The 14,557-nt window shown below is 52.1% G+C and overlaps 4 protein-coding genes across 4 annotated transcripts; 2 read left to right on the top strand and 2 right to left on the bottom strand.

Moving 5' to 3' along the window:
• Positions 1-754: 754 nt before the first annotated feature.
• Positions 755-1,116, top strand: M406DRAFT_102345 (uncharacterized protein; the record flags this gene model as incomplete). Its single annotated transcript, XM_040915004.1, has 1 exon — positions 755-1,116. Exon 1 carries the CDS (start codon positions 950-952, stop codon positions 1,112-1,114), a length of 165 nt encoding a protein of 54 aa, XP_040776029.1. The 5' UTR covers positions 755-949.
• An 894-nt stretch (positions 1,117-2,010) lies between these two features.
• Positions 2,011-5,147, bottom strand: M406DRAFT_70433 (uncharacterized protein; the record flags this gene model as incomplete). Its single annotated transcript, XM_040925347.1, has 3 exons — positions 2,011-2,343; positions 2,571-4,635; positions 4,690-5,147. 3 exons carry the CDS (start codon positions 5,145-5,147, stop codon positions 2,011-2,013), a joined length of 2,856 nt encoding a protein of 951 aa, XP_040776028.1.
• Positions 5,148-10,655: 5,508 nt separating this feature from the next.
• Positions 10,656-11,721, top strand: M406DRAFT_259242 (concanavalin A-like lectin/glucanase; the record flags this gene model as incomplete). The annotated part of the gene is made up of 4 exons (XM_040917284.1): positions 10,656-10,944; positions 11,062-11,145; positions 11,299-11,406; positions 11,513-11,721. 4 exons carry the CDS (start codon positions 10,656-10,658, stop codon positions 11,719-11,721), a joined length of 690 nt encoding a protein of 229 aa, XP_040776027.1.
• A 397-nt stretch (positions 11,722-12,118) lies between these two features.
• Positions 12,119-12,825, bottom strand: M406DRAFT_356794 (uncharacterized protein). Its single transcript, XM_040923527.1, has 2 exons — positions 12,658-12,825; positions 12,119-12,537 (listed from the first exon to the last, which is right to left on the bottom strand). The coding sequence occupies exons 1-2, from the start codon at positions 12,741-12,743 to the stop codon at positions 12,336-12,338; spliced, it is 288 nt and encodes a 95-aa protein (XP_040776026.1). The 5' UTR covers positions 12,744-12,825; the 3' UTR covers positions 12,119-12,335.
• Positions 12,826-14,557: the final 1,732 nt, after the last annotated feature.

Raw genomic sequence — 14,557 nt, 5'->3', positions numbered from 1 at the left:
ATGGGGGCCCCTGGCTGAGATGATTGATTAGTGGCGAGGGCTTCTAAAGGAACGGTCCTAAGCGCTTTGCACAGCCTGGCGTCATCAGAAAGTTGCCCCTCACTTGTATTTTGTTATCGAATTCTCGACTTGATTGGTGTTGAGTACAGTGCTGATCATCAGCACAGTCTTTATAACCTTTGCCCCATTTCTTTTTCAGTCAGGTTGGAGCGGCTACTCGTACCTTTCCATAGTGGGCCGAACAATGTCGCATTTGTACTCTAGAATCTATCAACATTGTTATCAAAAATCAGATCTCTAGGATCTTTTTTTGCTAGTTCAGATATAGCATCGACAACCTTCACCAGTCAATTTGTTTTTCTTCGAGGATAAAAATAAAAAGAAACCCAACAGCGGGGCTGTTTGTCGATCCATGTGGATTTACCATCATCATGTTGTTGTCTCAGGATGCATGTCAAAAGCTGGTCCAGGCGCTCCAACATGATGCGGCTTGACACTGACCACGAGGACCGTATCCACACCGGTCTGCACGCGAGAATTCTACAACAGTTGCACTGTTCTACCAACAGTGTCCACGCAGGGCTCAGGGCCCAACGTAGCTGGATGAATGGAGCATGACCACCAACACGTGCAGCATGGCACCACAATGTAGGGTCTAGAATCACTTGTATCGCATCATATTTGTGCTACTAAAGCTATTCAAGCCAGTATCAGCTACGCCCTCCCTTCACTGAGGCACCTCTGTCCCACGAGGCATCCTGCCCGCCCCCTGTCTTTGGGCCTTTCTCCATTGTCTTGTGTGTATGTGTGTGTGAAGAGGATCAACCCATGAGCCATCCAGTGACCTCTCCTCCAAGATATTGATGGTATTCAACCCGCTCTTGACCAGTACCATGACGCAGAAGTAACGAATACGGTGATGACCGTTGTAAAGTTGTCGGGGGTATAAATGCCTGTACCTTTTGATGTCCGGCCAACTTCCACCAAGATCAAAAGTGCGCAAGCAAATAAGGGAAAACATGACGCCGCGTCCGGGAGAGCGCGCCAATATATGGACTACCGCTTGGGGTTGTCATCTCCACAGGAGACGAGTCCTTTCAAATTGCATCAATAACGAAAAGGCTGGTCCAGCCTCGATGGATGCCGCCGTTACAAAATGAAAATGCTGACCGTTCAAGGTTCGTGGAATACTGTTGCGTGCCGTTGCATGTGCCGCTTGATGCTCTAATGCTGATGCCCCCAAACGCCTTTGGCCCGAAATTTCGAAGGCCGTTGAAATGTATACAACCCCTTGGTAGATGAATAAAGAAGGAAGGAAAGAAAAAAGACAAGGAAATCTTTTGGAATGATCGTGATCAGATGCGATCTGCTGCTGTTGCACTTAGATCAAAGCAGCCAAACTGCTTCGCATGTTGCTTCGCATGGTCGAATGCCCGTGTGGCGTTTACCATGAGACTTGCTAATGCGCAGTTGAGGAGCCATGCAAAGGCCTCAAGTCTCAACCTACTTATCACTCTTCGTTGACCAGCGACGTGCCTGTTCGATGCGAAGTAAAGATTTCGTCCATCATTGTCAAAGTCGGCCCAAGGCAACCAGCATGCTCCCCCCAGGTATCGACACTGTCAACCCCAGATAGGGGCATTGCGGTACGCGGGTGAATTGTAACTGTGCAAGATGCGGTAAGGCGCATGATTGCCACCCAGCTGGTGATAGTAGGGTCGGCTGCCTGCTGACAAGTTTCGACGATGTGACCCACGAGGTACGTACGGAGGGGCCCATGCCAGCTGCTCCGACTGGGAATGGCCCTCACCCAGGCGAGAGCTGCCTCGAGGACTCCAGTGATGAGACGGGGAATCTGACTCCACCGTTGGTCCTCGGTGAGCTGGCAGGGGGATATAGACGCCCTGCAGCTGATTTCTACCGAATCCATCGAGGCTTGATTGGTGTTTGAGGGACGGACCGGTGGCACCCTGACAATGTGATTGGAAATCCTGAGATTCGCCCATAGATTCACAGCGGACTGGCGACATCGAATGGGGGCGATTGTTGACCGACGCAGAGCCGAGGGCATCTGGAGAGTTGCGTGAGGGAGCCAAGGTGCCCGAGATGGTGGTAGACGGGGGGTGTATTACTCGGATCGTCTGCGCTCGCTGGGAACTTCCAGGGTTCATAGCGCCCAGCGGAGATGGGCTTTTCATGCTGCCAGTCACACCACTGTGGCTCGTACTTCGCATAACCGCCGGTCCCTGCGGGCTCAATGGTGACCGCGGCGGAGGCGAGCGAAACGAGTTGCGCGATGCCATGCTGATTGGAGGTGAGGATCTCCGCTTGTCGCGTAGTGAGCTATTTTGCGGGAACATTGTCGAACGATGTGGGCCTTCGTTCAAAGCACTAGGGGGGGCGGTGTTCAAACTGTACGTCCTTAACTGTAGGTAATGCTCTCGCCCTGAGATCATCGACTGAGAACGACTCGGTGGTCCCGCTGGCTGCATTGCTCGGGCAGCGACATCGTACGCATTGCTGCCCAGGCTGCTTGTGACTGAGGTATAGCTTATGAGCTCGGCCTCTACAGCAAGCATGCTATCGTCCCTGAGAGCTTGCTGGGTAAGACCCTGGTCTTGCGAAGGTCTCGGGGTGGGCACAGGCTTCCGTGGGATATCTCGTCGGTGTTGCACCACAGAGACTGCGCCGCTCTTGAAATTTGTCTGCACGGAGCTGAAGGCCTGCTTCAAGGAGCTTTCTTGGCTGTCGTCTGAGTCGCGTATCGTCTTGTCGTCATCACCGTCTGGAGTCGTCGGTGTGGCAGGTAGCTCATTGTCCTTGGAGATTTCTAGACTGCCGACACTCAATATCGTCTTCAAAGTCTCCTTGCTTATCTGGGATTTCAGTGCAAGCCTCCTGGCCGTTGTGGGGAACAGGCCGGTATGCTCACGGAGCTTGTCTTCGACCTCCTTGGGAACCGACGGCACTTCATTGTCGAAGGTATGCGTCTCATGCACTGTGAGAGACTGCCTCGCCGAGTGATTCAGGCTGAGAAAACGCTGCAATCTGCCTGGCTTCTGGGTATTGTTTCCAATACTCAAGGATGACGTCGAGTCCTCCGATCTCACACTCGCTGGAGTAGATGGAGCGGATCCTGGAGACCTAAGGCCTCGCTTGTCTTTGCCCTTGTTGGTATCAATGGCGGCGGGCTGCGGCCGCGCTACTTTTCTGGGTGTCACCCCAGGTCCTGCTGTTTGTTTTGACGGCTGAGACGTAGGCTTCAATGAGACGTCATCTTTTGGTGGGGGCGTCGGGGCTTTGTCACTGTGCGCAGAATTGGCAGCGGAAACTTCCAAGGCCCCCATTGGCTTGGTCACCTGAGTCTCAAGCGATCTCCTGGGCTCCCTGCCCAGAACTAAGGATGAGTCCCTTTCACTCTCCGTTGAGCTTCTCTCAGCCTCTCTCTCGAGCGTAGATTGGATCTTCTCGTTTCGCAAAGACCGCAGGGACATGTTGGAACTGTAGCCAGAGTCTGCCTTGGTAAGTGAGTTGCAAGATTGGGACGACTCCGACTTGGCGTTTGACTCGAAGCCACTGTCAGACCTCGCAATGCCTTGTGTACCTTGCTGTGACCAGTCCACTGGCTGAGGCGGGAGGCTCTTCGCGTTGGGGTCTAATCTGATGTCGAGCACCTCAACGCCAGATATTTCGGGCTGATCGTCATCCTCAAACAAATCGTCATCAACCGCTGCTTGTCTTGACTGCGTCTTGAGCACCGGGCTGGCCGGGGCCTTCTGTTGAATCTCAACAACAGGGCTCGTCTGCGACGCAGGGGACAATATGTCGCTCGCATCCGTGCCGTGTGAAGCAGTGGTGATCGACAGAGGAGGCAGCTGCGCTTGGGGAACCACATCGCGGACTGACCCTGACTTCGAGAATAGAGGTTCCTGGGGAACAGTAGATGACTGCACAAGGTCCTCCACTGCCGCAGACGGCATATCCGTGTCACGGGATGGAGCACTGGCGAAATAGTCCACACCGCCACTTGCATAGGGCCTGCTGATCTCTGCTGGGCCTCTGCTAATCGCTGCCGTAGAGGGGGTCGAGACAGGGCTTCCATTGGTAATCCGAAGGCTTCCGAATTTGAAAGCTCCCGTCGTGCTGTAATCCGTATCCTTGGGAGTCAGTACCCTAGGCGCGTCCTCGGACACGCGAATCGGTACAGGGAGCGGTGGGAGTGACAAGAAGCGGCTGTCATCTGTCTCGAAGGACGGCTGCCGGGACATGTTTGGCGTTGGAGGGTGGCTGTGTCGTAGGCTGGACCTCCTAGACCTCGTGACGTTAGGACTTGGTCGTGTCCGTGTAGCAACACCAGGTGTCTGTATGATGGAGCGACGCCGCATGGGGGGATGCAGGGATATCTCCGAGTTGGACCGAGATATCACGGTGCTCTCTGCCTGGCCAATAACAGCTGGGGTTTGACGACCGATGGGCGACCGCATCTCTGCTCTATGTGCAGACTCGCACAGCGATGTTGACGTCTGGCTGCGGGGAAGATGTGTATTATGGTCCTTGACGAGGTTCAGGATCCGTTGGGCTTCATAAGACGACATATCGTACGCCCAGGAGGCACGGTTCCCGGTAGGGGACCAGCTATCATTGCCCCCGTTAGCCAAAGATTGCGTTACATGGTATGGAGCCACATACTCTTCGCTGCTGGGTACGACATTCTGCGGTTCTTTCGTAACATTGTGAGCAGACAAAGACTGTGCCCTCGAGACGCCACCAGCTTCCAAAGTGGGAGTGGATGGCCCGATGATGGTATTGCGCCTAGACTTGCGGCGCTCCGATGTATCCTGGGATGATTTCGATCGGAACAGACTGAGTCGCCTCTGCACCTTTGGCGGTACAAGAAATTGCCTGTCTGAGGGCTCCTTGCCCACTTCGTTGTGATCCTCATCGACAGGACTGGGAGTGGTGGTTGCAGAATAAGGGATGCTGATCAGGGCCGGGGCCTGGTCGTGCGAGGTAAGAGTGATAGTGCCGGCTTGCGGGGTGCTGGGAGCTGAAGTAGGCGCCTTGGCCGTGGAGGAGTTGGGGATCCTCGCCTTGGACAGCTTCTGGGAAGTACGACCTTGCGAGGGCTTGGAGGGCGTGTTCCCCATGGCGTCGAGCTGTGCCCGAGGACAGGCAGCAACGAGTATCAAGCTTTCATGTGCAGCATGAGACCGCCATTCCGTCCGTCGAAGTGAAGGGTGGTCAGTTGCTGTCGATGAGTGCCCAGATGGTGGAGATGACCGTCAGTTAGGTCGAGGGACAGGACGACAGGTCTTTCCTGGAAATTCGGGTCGTAGTCGGAAGATAAGTGAGGAAGGGTGGGTTTTGGGAGGGAGGAGTGGGGGAGGTGTGAGTGGAGGAGGGCCAAGAGAGTGCGTGATGCGGAACGGGCACGGATGTTTAAACGGAGCCAGGTGGGATCCAGGAAGTCCGGGTCGAGAGCCAGGGACTCTTCAACTCCTCTCCTTGCAAAAATTGGGCCTAGGAATGGCGTGAGGCCGAGCCGTAGGAGGAGTGAGGGACAAGTTCACAGGCGATTAGATGACAAGGGCCCACGTTGGTCAGATTGGATTGCCAAGTTCAAAGGAAGAATAGAAGGAAAGGGGAAGGGGGCGGGAGACAAGTAAGGAGATGAAAACGAAGGAGGGGGGGCAACTGAAGACCAGTCAAATAGGGCAGGGGGAAGATATCAAGATGAGAGAGGAAAGCAGGCAGGGAAGAAGAAAAAGAGGGAGATCCAAGACAAGGACGAGTTTGGGAATAGAGTGCAAGCTGGAGGTCTTAGTGTAGGCTGAGCTGGCGCATGTGGGGAATTTGGGGGAGGGATGGAGATGGCATTTGTTACTGGCGCCTTTTCAGAAACAGGGAAAACAGAAAGCTGGAAAGTTGCAAGCAGGACGCTCGATTGGCATCTGGCAGATACACGACAAGTACATTTCATCGTACGTTATTTTGTGCTGGTGGAGAGGTACCATGGTAGGTGGGGGGAGGGAAGGAGGGGCCAAGGCTCAGCAGGCACTCCCTGGCTCCAGTCCTGCTTAGGCCTGGGCCCGAGTGATCATCACTGCCACTGCCTCTCAACCACAGGTAACTTTTCTGCATGCAATTCGTTCTCCACCTTGCTGCTGAACAACAGCGCCCCAACTTTTCGCTTGGTTCTTTTTTTTTTTTTTTTTTGTCATAGTCCTATGTATGATGTACTCTATGGTATGTCCTCACTCAAAGGAGATCTTTTCAGATGCTCTGTTTGAGCCTGCGTCAGGCTAAAGCAGACAGTGGGCGATGCAATAACGAAAATCCTCCTCCTCCTCTCCTTCAATGATTTCCTACGGATACTACTAACTAGCAGACCTCGGACATGCCGTCTTCTGCCCTCACCTGACCTGGCCTGGCCTGATTCCAGCCAAGACAAATCACAGCATGACAACACAGAACATCATCATCGCTCGGGGGCTGAGAAGGCCAAAAAAAGAAAATGAGTGTTGAAGCTCCCCTGCAGGAGACAGGAACTTCAGACAGAGCCGGAAGCTACTGCAGCAGCCACAGCTCAGACCTCAATACATTCCCCAAAGACATCATACTACCGTTTCAATTACAGGAACACCATGGTTCGGACACCCAGATGAATTCAGGCTGGGAAACGAGCCAGTATGCGGGGAGACATGGATGGCCAGGAATTCCATCCAGATCCTGCAAGAAATACCATTCATCGAGCTTGGAAACCTGGTTGCTCCAACTCTGTTGCAACGCTATCGCTAACACTTGAGACTCAAACCGGTCGCCGGTTCTTTTCTTTCCCCGCCGGCGACAATAGAGACCGTTGCAACGACCTCGCTACCACACTCGGCTCTCCCCAGATTGGTGTCTAATCTCCTTGCTGCGACAGTCACCATTATTCCATCATTTTACATACCATGCCAGAGTGTAGTGTTATGAGGATGAGGTTCGCCGAGTTCTTTACCTGATGGGAGAATCTCGCCTGCTCTACTATGTACCGACCTGAAAGCATCTGAAGCAGCCATTCCGACCCCCCAACAAAGAATCCACTCCAGCCCTCTCGACTTGTGGCGTGCGGCTATGGTTACTGTTATGGTTGGTATTCAAGAGTATGGTACATATGGGTGAAGAAAACATGTATCATGCTACCACTATAGCCTGCACCAGGTCCGCACAGGGAGAGAATGCCCGCCCCTTGTTCCCGGAGGATGGCGCCCCCGGTGCCTCGAACCTGGATTCTCGAACCGACCGCCATTTCCCCGACTCCTACATAGTAACACACAAAGCTGCTCACGGGCTGCTGTATCACGATCCAGACCGGGAGAAGCTGGCACGCGTCTGTACAGGACGATTCGTTCAGGCCCTGGCATGGTCCGGCGGCTATGGGACACTGCTACCAGTGCCAAATCACTGTTACGGAGTCATTTTTTATTTTTATTTTGTCTTGACCCATGCAGCTACGGTCGGAAGTTTCCCAGTTATCTATGCACAGGCAAGGTCACGATGCCCTTTCCGGGCAGTGTGTGTTTCAGATGGCCCCCTTGCTCGCCCACCATTGGCCTGCTGCGCGAAGCTGCATTGCAGATCCATCGACAGAGGCTCCTCTCGAACACAGGCAGCAGGTGACTGATACCCGCCATCGGGAGCGCGCTTGGTGCTGTTGTTTGTTGTTGAGTCCATCTCGCTCGGTGTCAACTGACCACGAATGATTCGACACCCAGGGCTTTTGCATATCTGGGCACGGGGCCAGGCAGTGGCAATCAGCAGTCAATCATCTCTGCCCAGACCCACAATAAACCTTCTTCGAAAGATCCAGCGAGATTCGAGAACCGCTATCCAGACCGCCACGGACCCGCCAACCATACATAAAGTACTATAGTCCGGACTACTCCGTTACTAGGCAGCGCTGGGCGGTAACAAACTGCGGAGACGTTGGCTCTCTGGCGGTGGTCTTGCCCCCTCCTGCTCTACCTCTCACTTCTCATAAGAGATGCAGCCTTGCAGGGTCAGGGATGGTCTAACGCGTCAACAAAAAGACGGTGTTACCACCTTGAGGCTGCTTTTGGTGCCACCCAAAGCTATTTAGGCCAATCACTCCTCAGTAACCAGCTTCAACCTAGGTCTCGAAATCAGGCTCACATCGGTCGAAAACGTCATCATGTCGAGAGCTGCGTCGTCCAGCTGAGGGCGCCGACGTGCACTCATCTCTTCCACTTTTCCTGTTACAGCGCTCTTTGATGAAATTTTGTGACGAGACCTCGAGGCTTCGATCTCGATCGCTCACTGGGTCCAGTTGTGCGGAGGTTTATTGTTCGGATGATGATGCTTAGATAAATCGATGACTGCGTGTGCCTCTCACCCAGATCCTGGCAACGACTTCTCCGCTCCCCATCCCTCGACGATCAGGGGCCAGGGCCTCGGAAGCTACCGGTCTGCCACTTCCGAGCCCGTCACCAGAGGTTAGCACTTGGCATTTTCAGCTGCTTGCTGCTCTGCGTAACTAACTGTCTTGGGGAGCTTCACGACCTTGTTGCACGAGGAAAGAAGGGAGGGGGGTGGGCCGGCGGTGACAGGAGCCCTCTTTTTCAGACCTTAGCGTTTGGTGATAGAGAAGGAGGAGGGGGGTTGATCAATGCACTGCACTGCCGAGTGCAACGAGGACAAGAGCCTAGCGCCAGCTGACGAGATGCAGCATATCAAGACCCTCTCCCTCTCCATGTCCACGGGCAGCGCTTTCTGTACGCCAATTGGGCGCTCCAGGCGGATTCTGTCGCGGTCTCGGATGGCAGCCATGCCGTCTTATCGCGGAGCTCCACCAAATTGCATGCCTTGTCTGACCTTGACGCTCCGCTTTACGAGAAAAACATCTGCCGTGAAATAAGAGAGCTTGATCAAGGATCCTTTACTCCCCATACTGGTACAGATTCAAAGAAACACTCACGTCTCATAGGCTGTCAGTCAGCCTGCAGCTTACCCCGGCAACAACATTCACCTAACTCGATGCATAATTGCATAATTGCACAATGAGCGGACAACCCAGGTCTGTTTGCAATGCTGCTGAATAACTTAGAAGCGCTTTTTCGGAGTCAGCGTACGGCCTGGCGTCCTAAGCTCCAAAGCTATACCTATTACTTCAACGCCAGAGTAGTCGAGGGACATGGTCGCAAGGCAAGCAAAGAAGACTGTAGACGATGTTCATGATTATGACACCATCGCTCGTGCTCATATCACCAGGCTGAGGGTCCGTGTACGGCGGGCGACAAACACCCACGTCTTCACGTTCAACCAGATAAGCCCAGCGTGGGGATATCTGGTTCTAACGACCTGCAAGGACGCGGTTCCCACAGCAAAGAAGTCTTCTCCTCTCCATCTATTCTGGCACAAGATAATCTAGACCTTTTCCCCGCTTTTCGGTCCAATCCACACACAAAGCTAGATTCACACAAAGGCCAGACTTCAAGGTTCGCCGATCAGAGGCTCAGCAAGTGACGTTCTCAGAATGAGCTGTACCATCAACCCCGCCCCCCCCCCCCAATCTGAGTGTTGCCCTCATCCTCTATCGGAACCTTTTTGAGGATTGAGGCTGATTCCTAGCCAAGACGCTCGGGCAGACTGCCCCCTTAGCATGGTGAAAATATTTTGGATACACTCACTTCTGATCCTACTACCTGTCAAGCTAAGAGGGTTTACATTCATAGTATCATTCAGACCCAGATTTTCGAGGGACTCGCACCCCATTGACAATGCAAACTGGACGATCTGGTCTTCTCATTCTGTAGATCGCCTTCATCTCTTTGACCCAATCGAGTGATTGGCATGGGCAATGCGCTGTCTAGAAGCACATTTCTCTTGGCTCCCGTTTGTGGGACGATTTTCTTCTTGCTTGCGCGAAAGACATGCTGGGGTGTGTGCGAGAGTCTGGGAGCAATCAGCATGAACGAAGACACGAGGCTCGGTCGGTCCAAGTGTCTGTTGAATCCTTTCTTTTGTGTATTGGCTTTCGTCTTCAACTTTGTATCCCCGAAATAGACGCTCCCGTTCTTGTAGAAGGGCTTAAGGAACACCTCGTCTGTCTGTTTGACCACTTGAATTTGCCGAGAGGGATGCATTGAAGGATCTCTTTGCTTATCTCTGCAGCTCGAAAGATTATACAGGCCGGTACGGTGAGCAGAGTTATCGAGGGTTAAATCGCCGCATACAGCAGTTCATCGACCCTGGCACTGCGGTTGATGCGATCCTTCACTCAAGCACCGCAGGCATGTAACCGAACAGGCTAATCTCCGTGAAGCTGGCCGCAACCCTCCTTCAGCATGGAGAACATGCCGCGCTCTTTGCGATGGACCCGACGGCCTGTGTAGGCATGTAGGCTTGTTATTGTTATAAATGAGACTGGGCTGCGGTCGGATGGTGCCAGCAGATTACACGATCACCTGCGTTAGTATAGTGTCATAGTCAATACTCGATACTCAACCCAATCTCAGCAGCAGCGGTTATAGTCCATCTACTTGATCAACATGCAGTCACTAGCCATCTTGATAACCTTTCTCGCCCTGCCCTACACTCTGGCAACCAGCGCCAACCCTCACGCACGTCCTCCCATCCGCCCCCGCGGCCATAGGATGCATGCCCCTCCGTACTCGTCCGCTAGCAAGCGCGACGTATCCGAGAGCCTGAACTGGTCCGGTGTTGAGCTCATCGGGACCAAGTACACCTCTGTCACCGGGACGATCGTCGTGCCGACCATCGACCCTTCAGCTAGTAATTACACCGAGGGCACGCAGTATGGCGGCGCGATCTGGGTCGGAATTGATGGGGACAGCTGTGCAGCACTGCTCCAGACGGGCATCTTCCTCACGATCGAGGACGGAGTTGTTGGGTATAGTGCTTGGGCTTGTTGGCTACCGGATGGTGAGACGATCTTTATTACCCCTTGTCTCCGTGTCTCTCGCCCATAAGTCGAATCGTATTGGGTGACATGAGCACGCAGGAGAGAGTCTGATGTTGGATCACTAATGGCGACAACAGTGGATACTCTTGATGTATCGATTTCTGCAGGTGATTCGATTCAGATGACGGTCACGGCTATTGGGACCAACTCTGGCATTGCTGGTGAGTGTGCCGTCTTCCCCCCCCCCCCCCCTCCACCTCTTTTCCTTTTTTGTTTTTGGTTTCCTTTTCCTTTTTCCGTCCGCTGCAGATCTCCGCCCAGCTTGAAGTGGCATGAGTTGCGAGTTGACCCATGCTCACTATTCAACGCCCCAGTCATCGACAATCTCTCCACCGGTGTGAGCGCAAATTATAGTTACACAGACATTGAGAACGACTACGGCGACCTTTGCGGGCAGACAGCGGAGTGGATCGTGGAGGATTGTAAGCCCAACCAGCCCCTCTTTCCCTTTGCCCCGTCTTCCCTTTCCGCGCCTCGCACACAAATACTAAAGTTCCGAGGGGGCAACACCCCCCAAATAAATAACAGACGCCATCGATGTGGAATACGACCTGATCCCTTTTATCGACTACGGCAGCGTTGAGTTCACAGGCTGCAGCGCCGTCACAGAGGATGAGACTGTCGATATGAGTGGTGCGGCGCAGGTCGAGATCCTGGAGATGGTGTCGGAGACGACCGGTGCGGTTGTGTCGAACTGTACTTATGCTCAAGATACGGTGACCTGTGCATATCTTTAAACGGCGGGCTGCAAGGCAATTTGTAACTGATATACTTAAGGACTGGTTTTTCTTCATCAAACGCTTACAGATGTATCTCTAGTTAGACAACCAAGATGAAATAAGATGAGTTACGCTTCGCTCTTTTGCAGCATCTTTTCGCCGAACCGACTTCTAAGGCCATATCTCCTTTCTAAGAGCCGCAGGAGAAGAAAGTTACGTCAGTGCTGATCTTGAACCTTCTGCCAAATAAAGGCTTGGCAAATGTGGTAGTCTCAATAAATGCAAGTTTTTGTTAATGCAAACACGCACTGACATACAGATGCATCAGACTCGTAGATGGGATGAATGTCTGGTAACGAATGATGAGACGATACTAACAAGAAGTAGAAAGTCTAAACCCGGTGCACATGTTTCAATGATTCATTTCTATAGCATCAAAGACGTCACCATATTGTTCACATCGGACGGGCGGCCTTTGCCAGCTGTACGTGGTCGTCCCAGGTCCCTTGCTCTGTTCAGACCTCCTTCCTATACTCTCGATATAGATGAACAGTAGCTCTGACTCCAAACAAGAATAGAGCTAGTCACAAAACAGGGGCAGCACAGTTCACCACTTCAAAGGAATAGTATGTTCACTCCCCAATAACATACGTACACCCCTCCTTGCCCATCCACACCTCATGAACCCGACCCGCGTCAACATCGATCCGGTCGCCGACAAAAAAAGTCTGCTTGGTTGGCTGCTCGTCCTTTGGGTAAGTGATGGTAAGTTCACCCCTAAGGATGAGGTGTGTCGTCAAGCCGGCGTGGGAGTGTGGGCTGTAGTGAGCGTTCCTGTTTGCAGTGTGGGAAAGTTCTCCGTCAGCAGCTCCCTCTTATTTCAGCCATTTCCTCTCACGACACTTTTGCTTTCACGGGTTGTAAGTTCGAAAGAGAGAGTGAGAGGTGTCATACGGCCCATCAGTCCATGTGAACACATGCGAGAAGCCCCATGAGCGCACCTCGTTCTCCCAATCCTTCTGCTTCTTCTGCCCAGCCATGTTATCGAAGCCGGGGTGGGGTTGTTTCTCAGTGGTAATACGGGACCAATGCTGTGAAGATGTGGATATGGTTAAAAATGATGTTATGAGGCTCTGCCGGCCGTCTGAGCGAGGTGGTGTGAAACGTGTTTGTTGAAATATCTCGACAGTCTCAATTGCGCAAATTACGAATGGAAGAGCTTGGAATGACCATTCGATGGAGTGTGGTTGGAGAACCGGAATGACGTTGTGCAAGCATGCGCCGCGCCTGGGGCTGTATGAACAGGGTTGGGATCGATCAAGAACAGATGAACACCCCCCCCCCCCCCAAATCAAAGCAAGAAAAAAGACACCTGGACACATCGTCCACGATATTGAGACTTTTTCTTTGATGACCTTTCTCTCTCTTCCTTGTTTTTGGTTTCATATTCTTTATTACTTTTTCCTCTCTTCCTTGACGTGTATTTGATATGTAGAATTCGAATCCAATCTTAAGCTTCCTATGACTATGCACTAACTTGTTTATACAAGTAGAACTCGCAAGAAAACTCCCCCAGACATTGCTGCGTCTTTCATTGGTTCATCTTGAAATATAATATAAATGTAAGTCTTATATTGAGCTAATGATGACTGAAAGTACACACTTGTCTGAGTTGGTTAAAGGGTACTAGAACAATTTGCGTAATTAAAATACTTGCAGCTGATTGAACACACACTATTCTAAGTTTAACTTGTATTTTTTTTTGTTTTGCACAGTGGTTAATTAATAACACAGAATCGCTGTCTAAGACTTCGTCTCAAGTAGAAACTAACGCTATCTATCGTGATCCTTTCATTCATTCCAGGCTGCACGGACTGGCGGTGTCCAACTGTACATCTCTTCATCTGGCACACCTTGCATCCCTTTCTCACCACTCATCCAGTTCCCACGACATTGAGTGAACAGGTCGAGATCGAACCCACACCTAACCAAGTGAACCAGGGCTAAAGCAAAGTGGGCGTGTGAACCAGACCATTGGTTGGTATGCTTTGGACGGCGGATCGTTTTCAGGAGGTGGAGAAGGAGTGGCATCGTCACCAGAAACCAGACGAAAACTTGGGCTCCGATAGAAAGGCGTGACGGGAAGGCAATGAAGTCTGCTGCTATGCATAGCGTTTCCATACCGTACATGGACGCTGCGTTTTGGATGCAAGGTCTGCAAGGGTTCTTGGCCTTCGTTTTGGCGTCTAAGTAGGGCTCCAGTGGTTGTGGTTCGGGCTTGTTGTCGAGGAATTCCGGTATCTCGTGGCCGTGGGCAATTCCGACCTGGAATTGGCATGGCCTACCGTGATAAAACTGCTCTGGACACATGGTGTATTGATGTCTGTGGTCTTTTTTTTTTTTGGTCGAGGGGGGGGGGGGTTGAAAGTCGTCTGAAGTGGATGTTAGATATTATGTGGTTATAGTGAAGTGAATAAATCCAAGAGTTTCCAACGTGGGATAACGGTGCCGTGATAGTCTAGTTCAAGGGACGTCTAAGGTGAGTACTGAGTGTTGAAGGAGGAAGGAGAAGGGAAAGAGCAGGTTCGGAGAAGAGCCGTGAAAGCAATGGTGCCCTTATATTGCAAACCGCTCGTAGAAAGGCTAAGACGACGAGCCCTTTTGTGCATTTACCACGAGATCGTGGATTCATTTAAATTAAGTGACCCTCGCTCTAAATGCCTAGACTTGCACGTGAATCATAATTAGTATGGTAAGCTATTGCCCTAGATCTTTGACTTGAACAAGTTAATAGACCTAGGCGCGGAACGAACATGAAGCTCGTGACAGGGGCTAGCACCAACTATCTTGGTGT

This window comes from Cryphonectria parasitica, assembly GCF_011745365.1.
Source record: "Cryphonectria parasitica EP155 unplaced genomic scaffold M406scaffold_5, whole genome shotgun sequence".
Lineage (NCBI taxonomy): Eukaryota > Fungi > Ascomycota > Sordariomycetes > Diaporthales > Cryphonectriaceae > Cryphonectria > Cryphonectria parasitica.
Note: the sequence above shows the minus strand (reverse complement) of the source record. Positions and strands in the feature narration are given on the sequence as shown.

Bases quoted from the DNA above. Each gene is read 5' to 3' on its own strand.
- M406DRAFT_356794 (XM_040923527.1), bottom strand. From the start codon at position 12,743: ATGGCTGGGCAGAAGAAGCAGAAGGATTGGGAGAACGAGGTGCGCTCA. The intron at 12,538-12,657 runs GTATGACACCTC...CACTGCAAACAG, and splicing joins TTCACATGGACTGATGGGCC to GAACGCTCACTACAGCCCAC.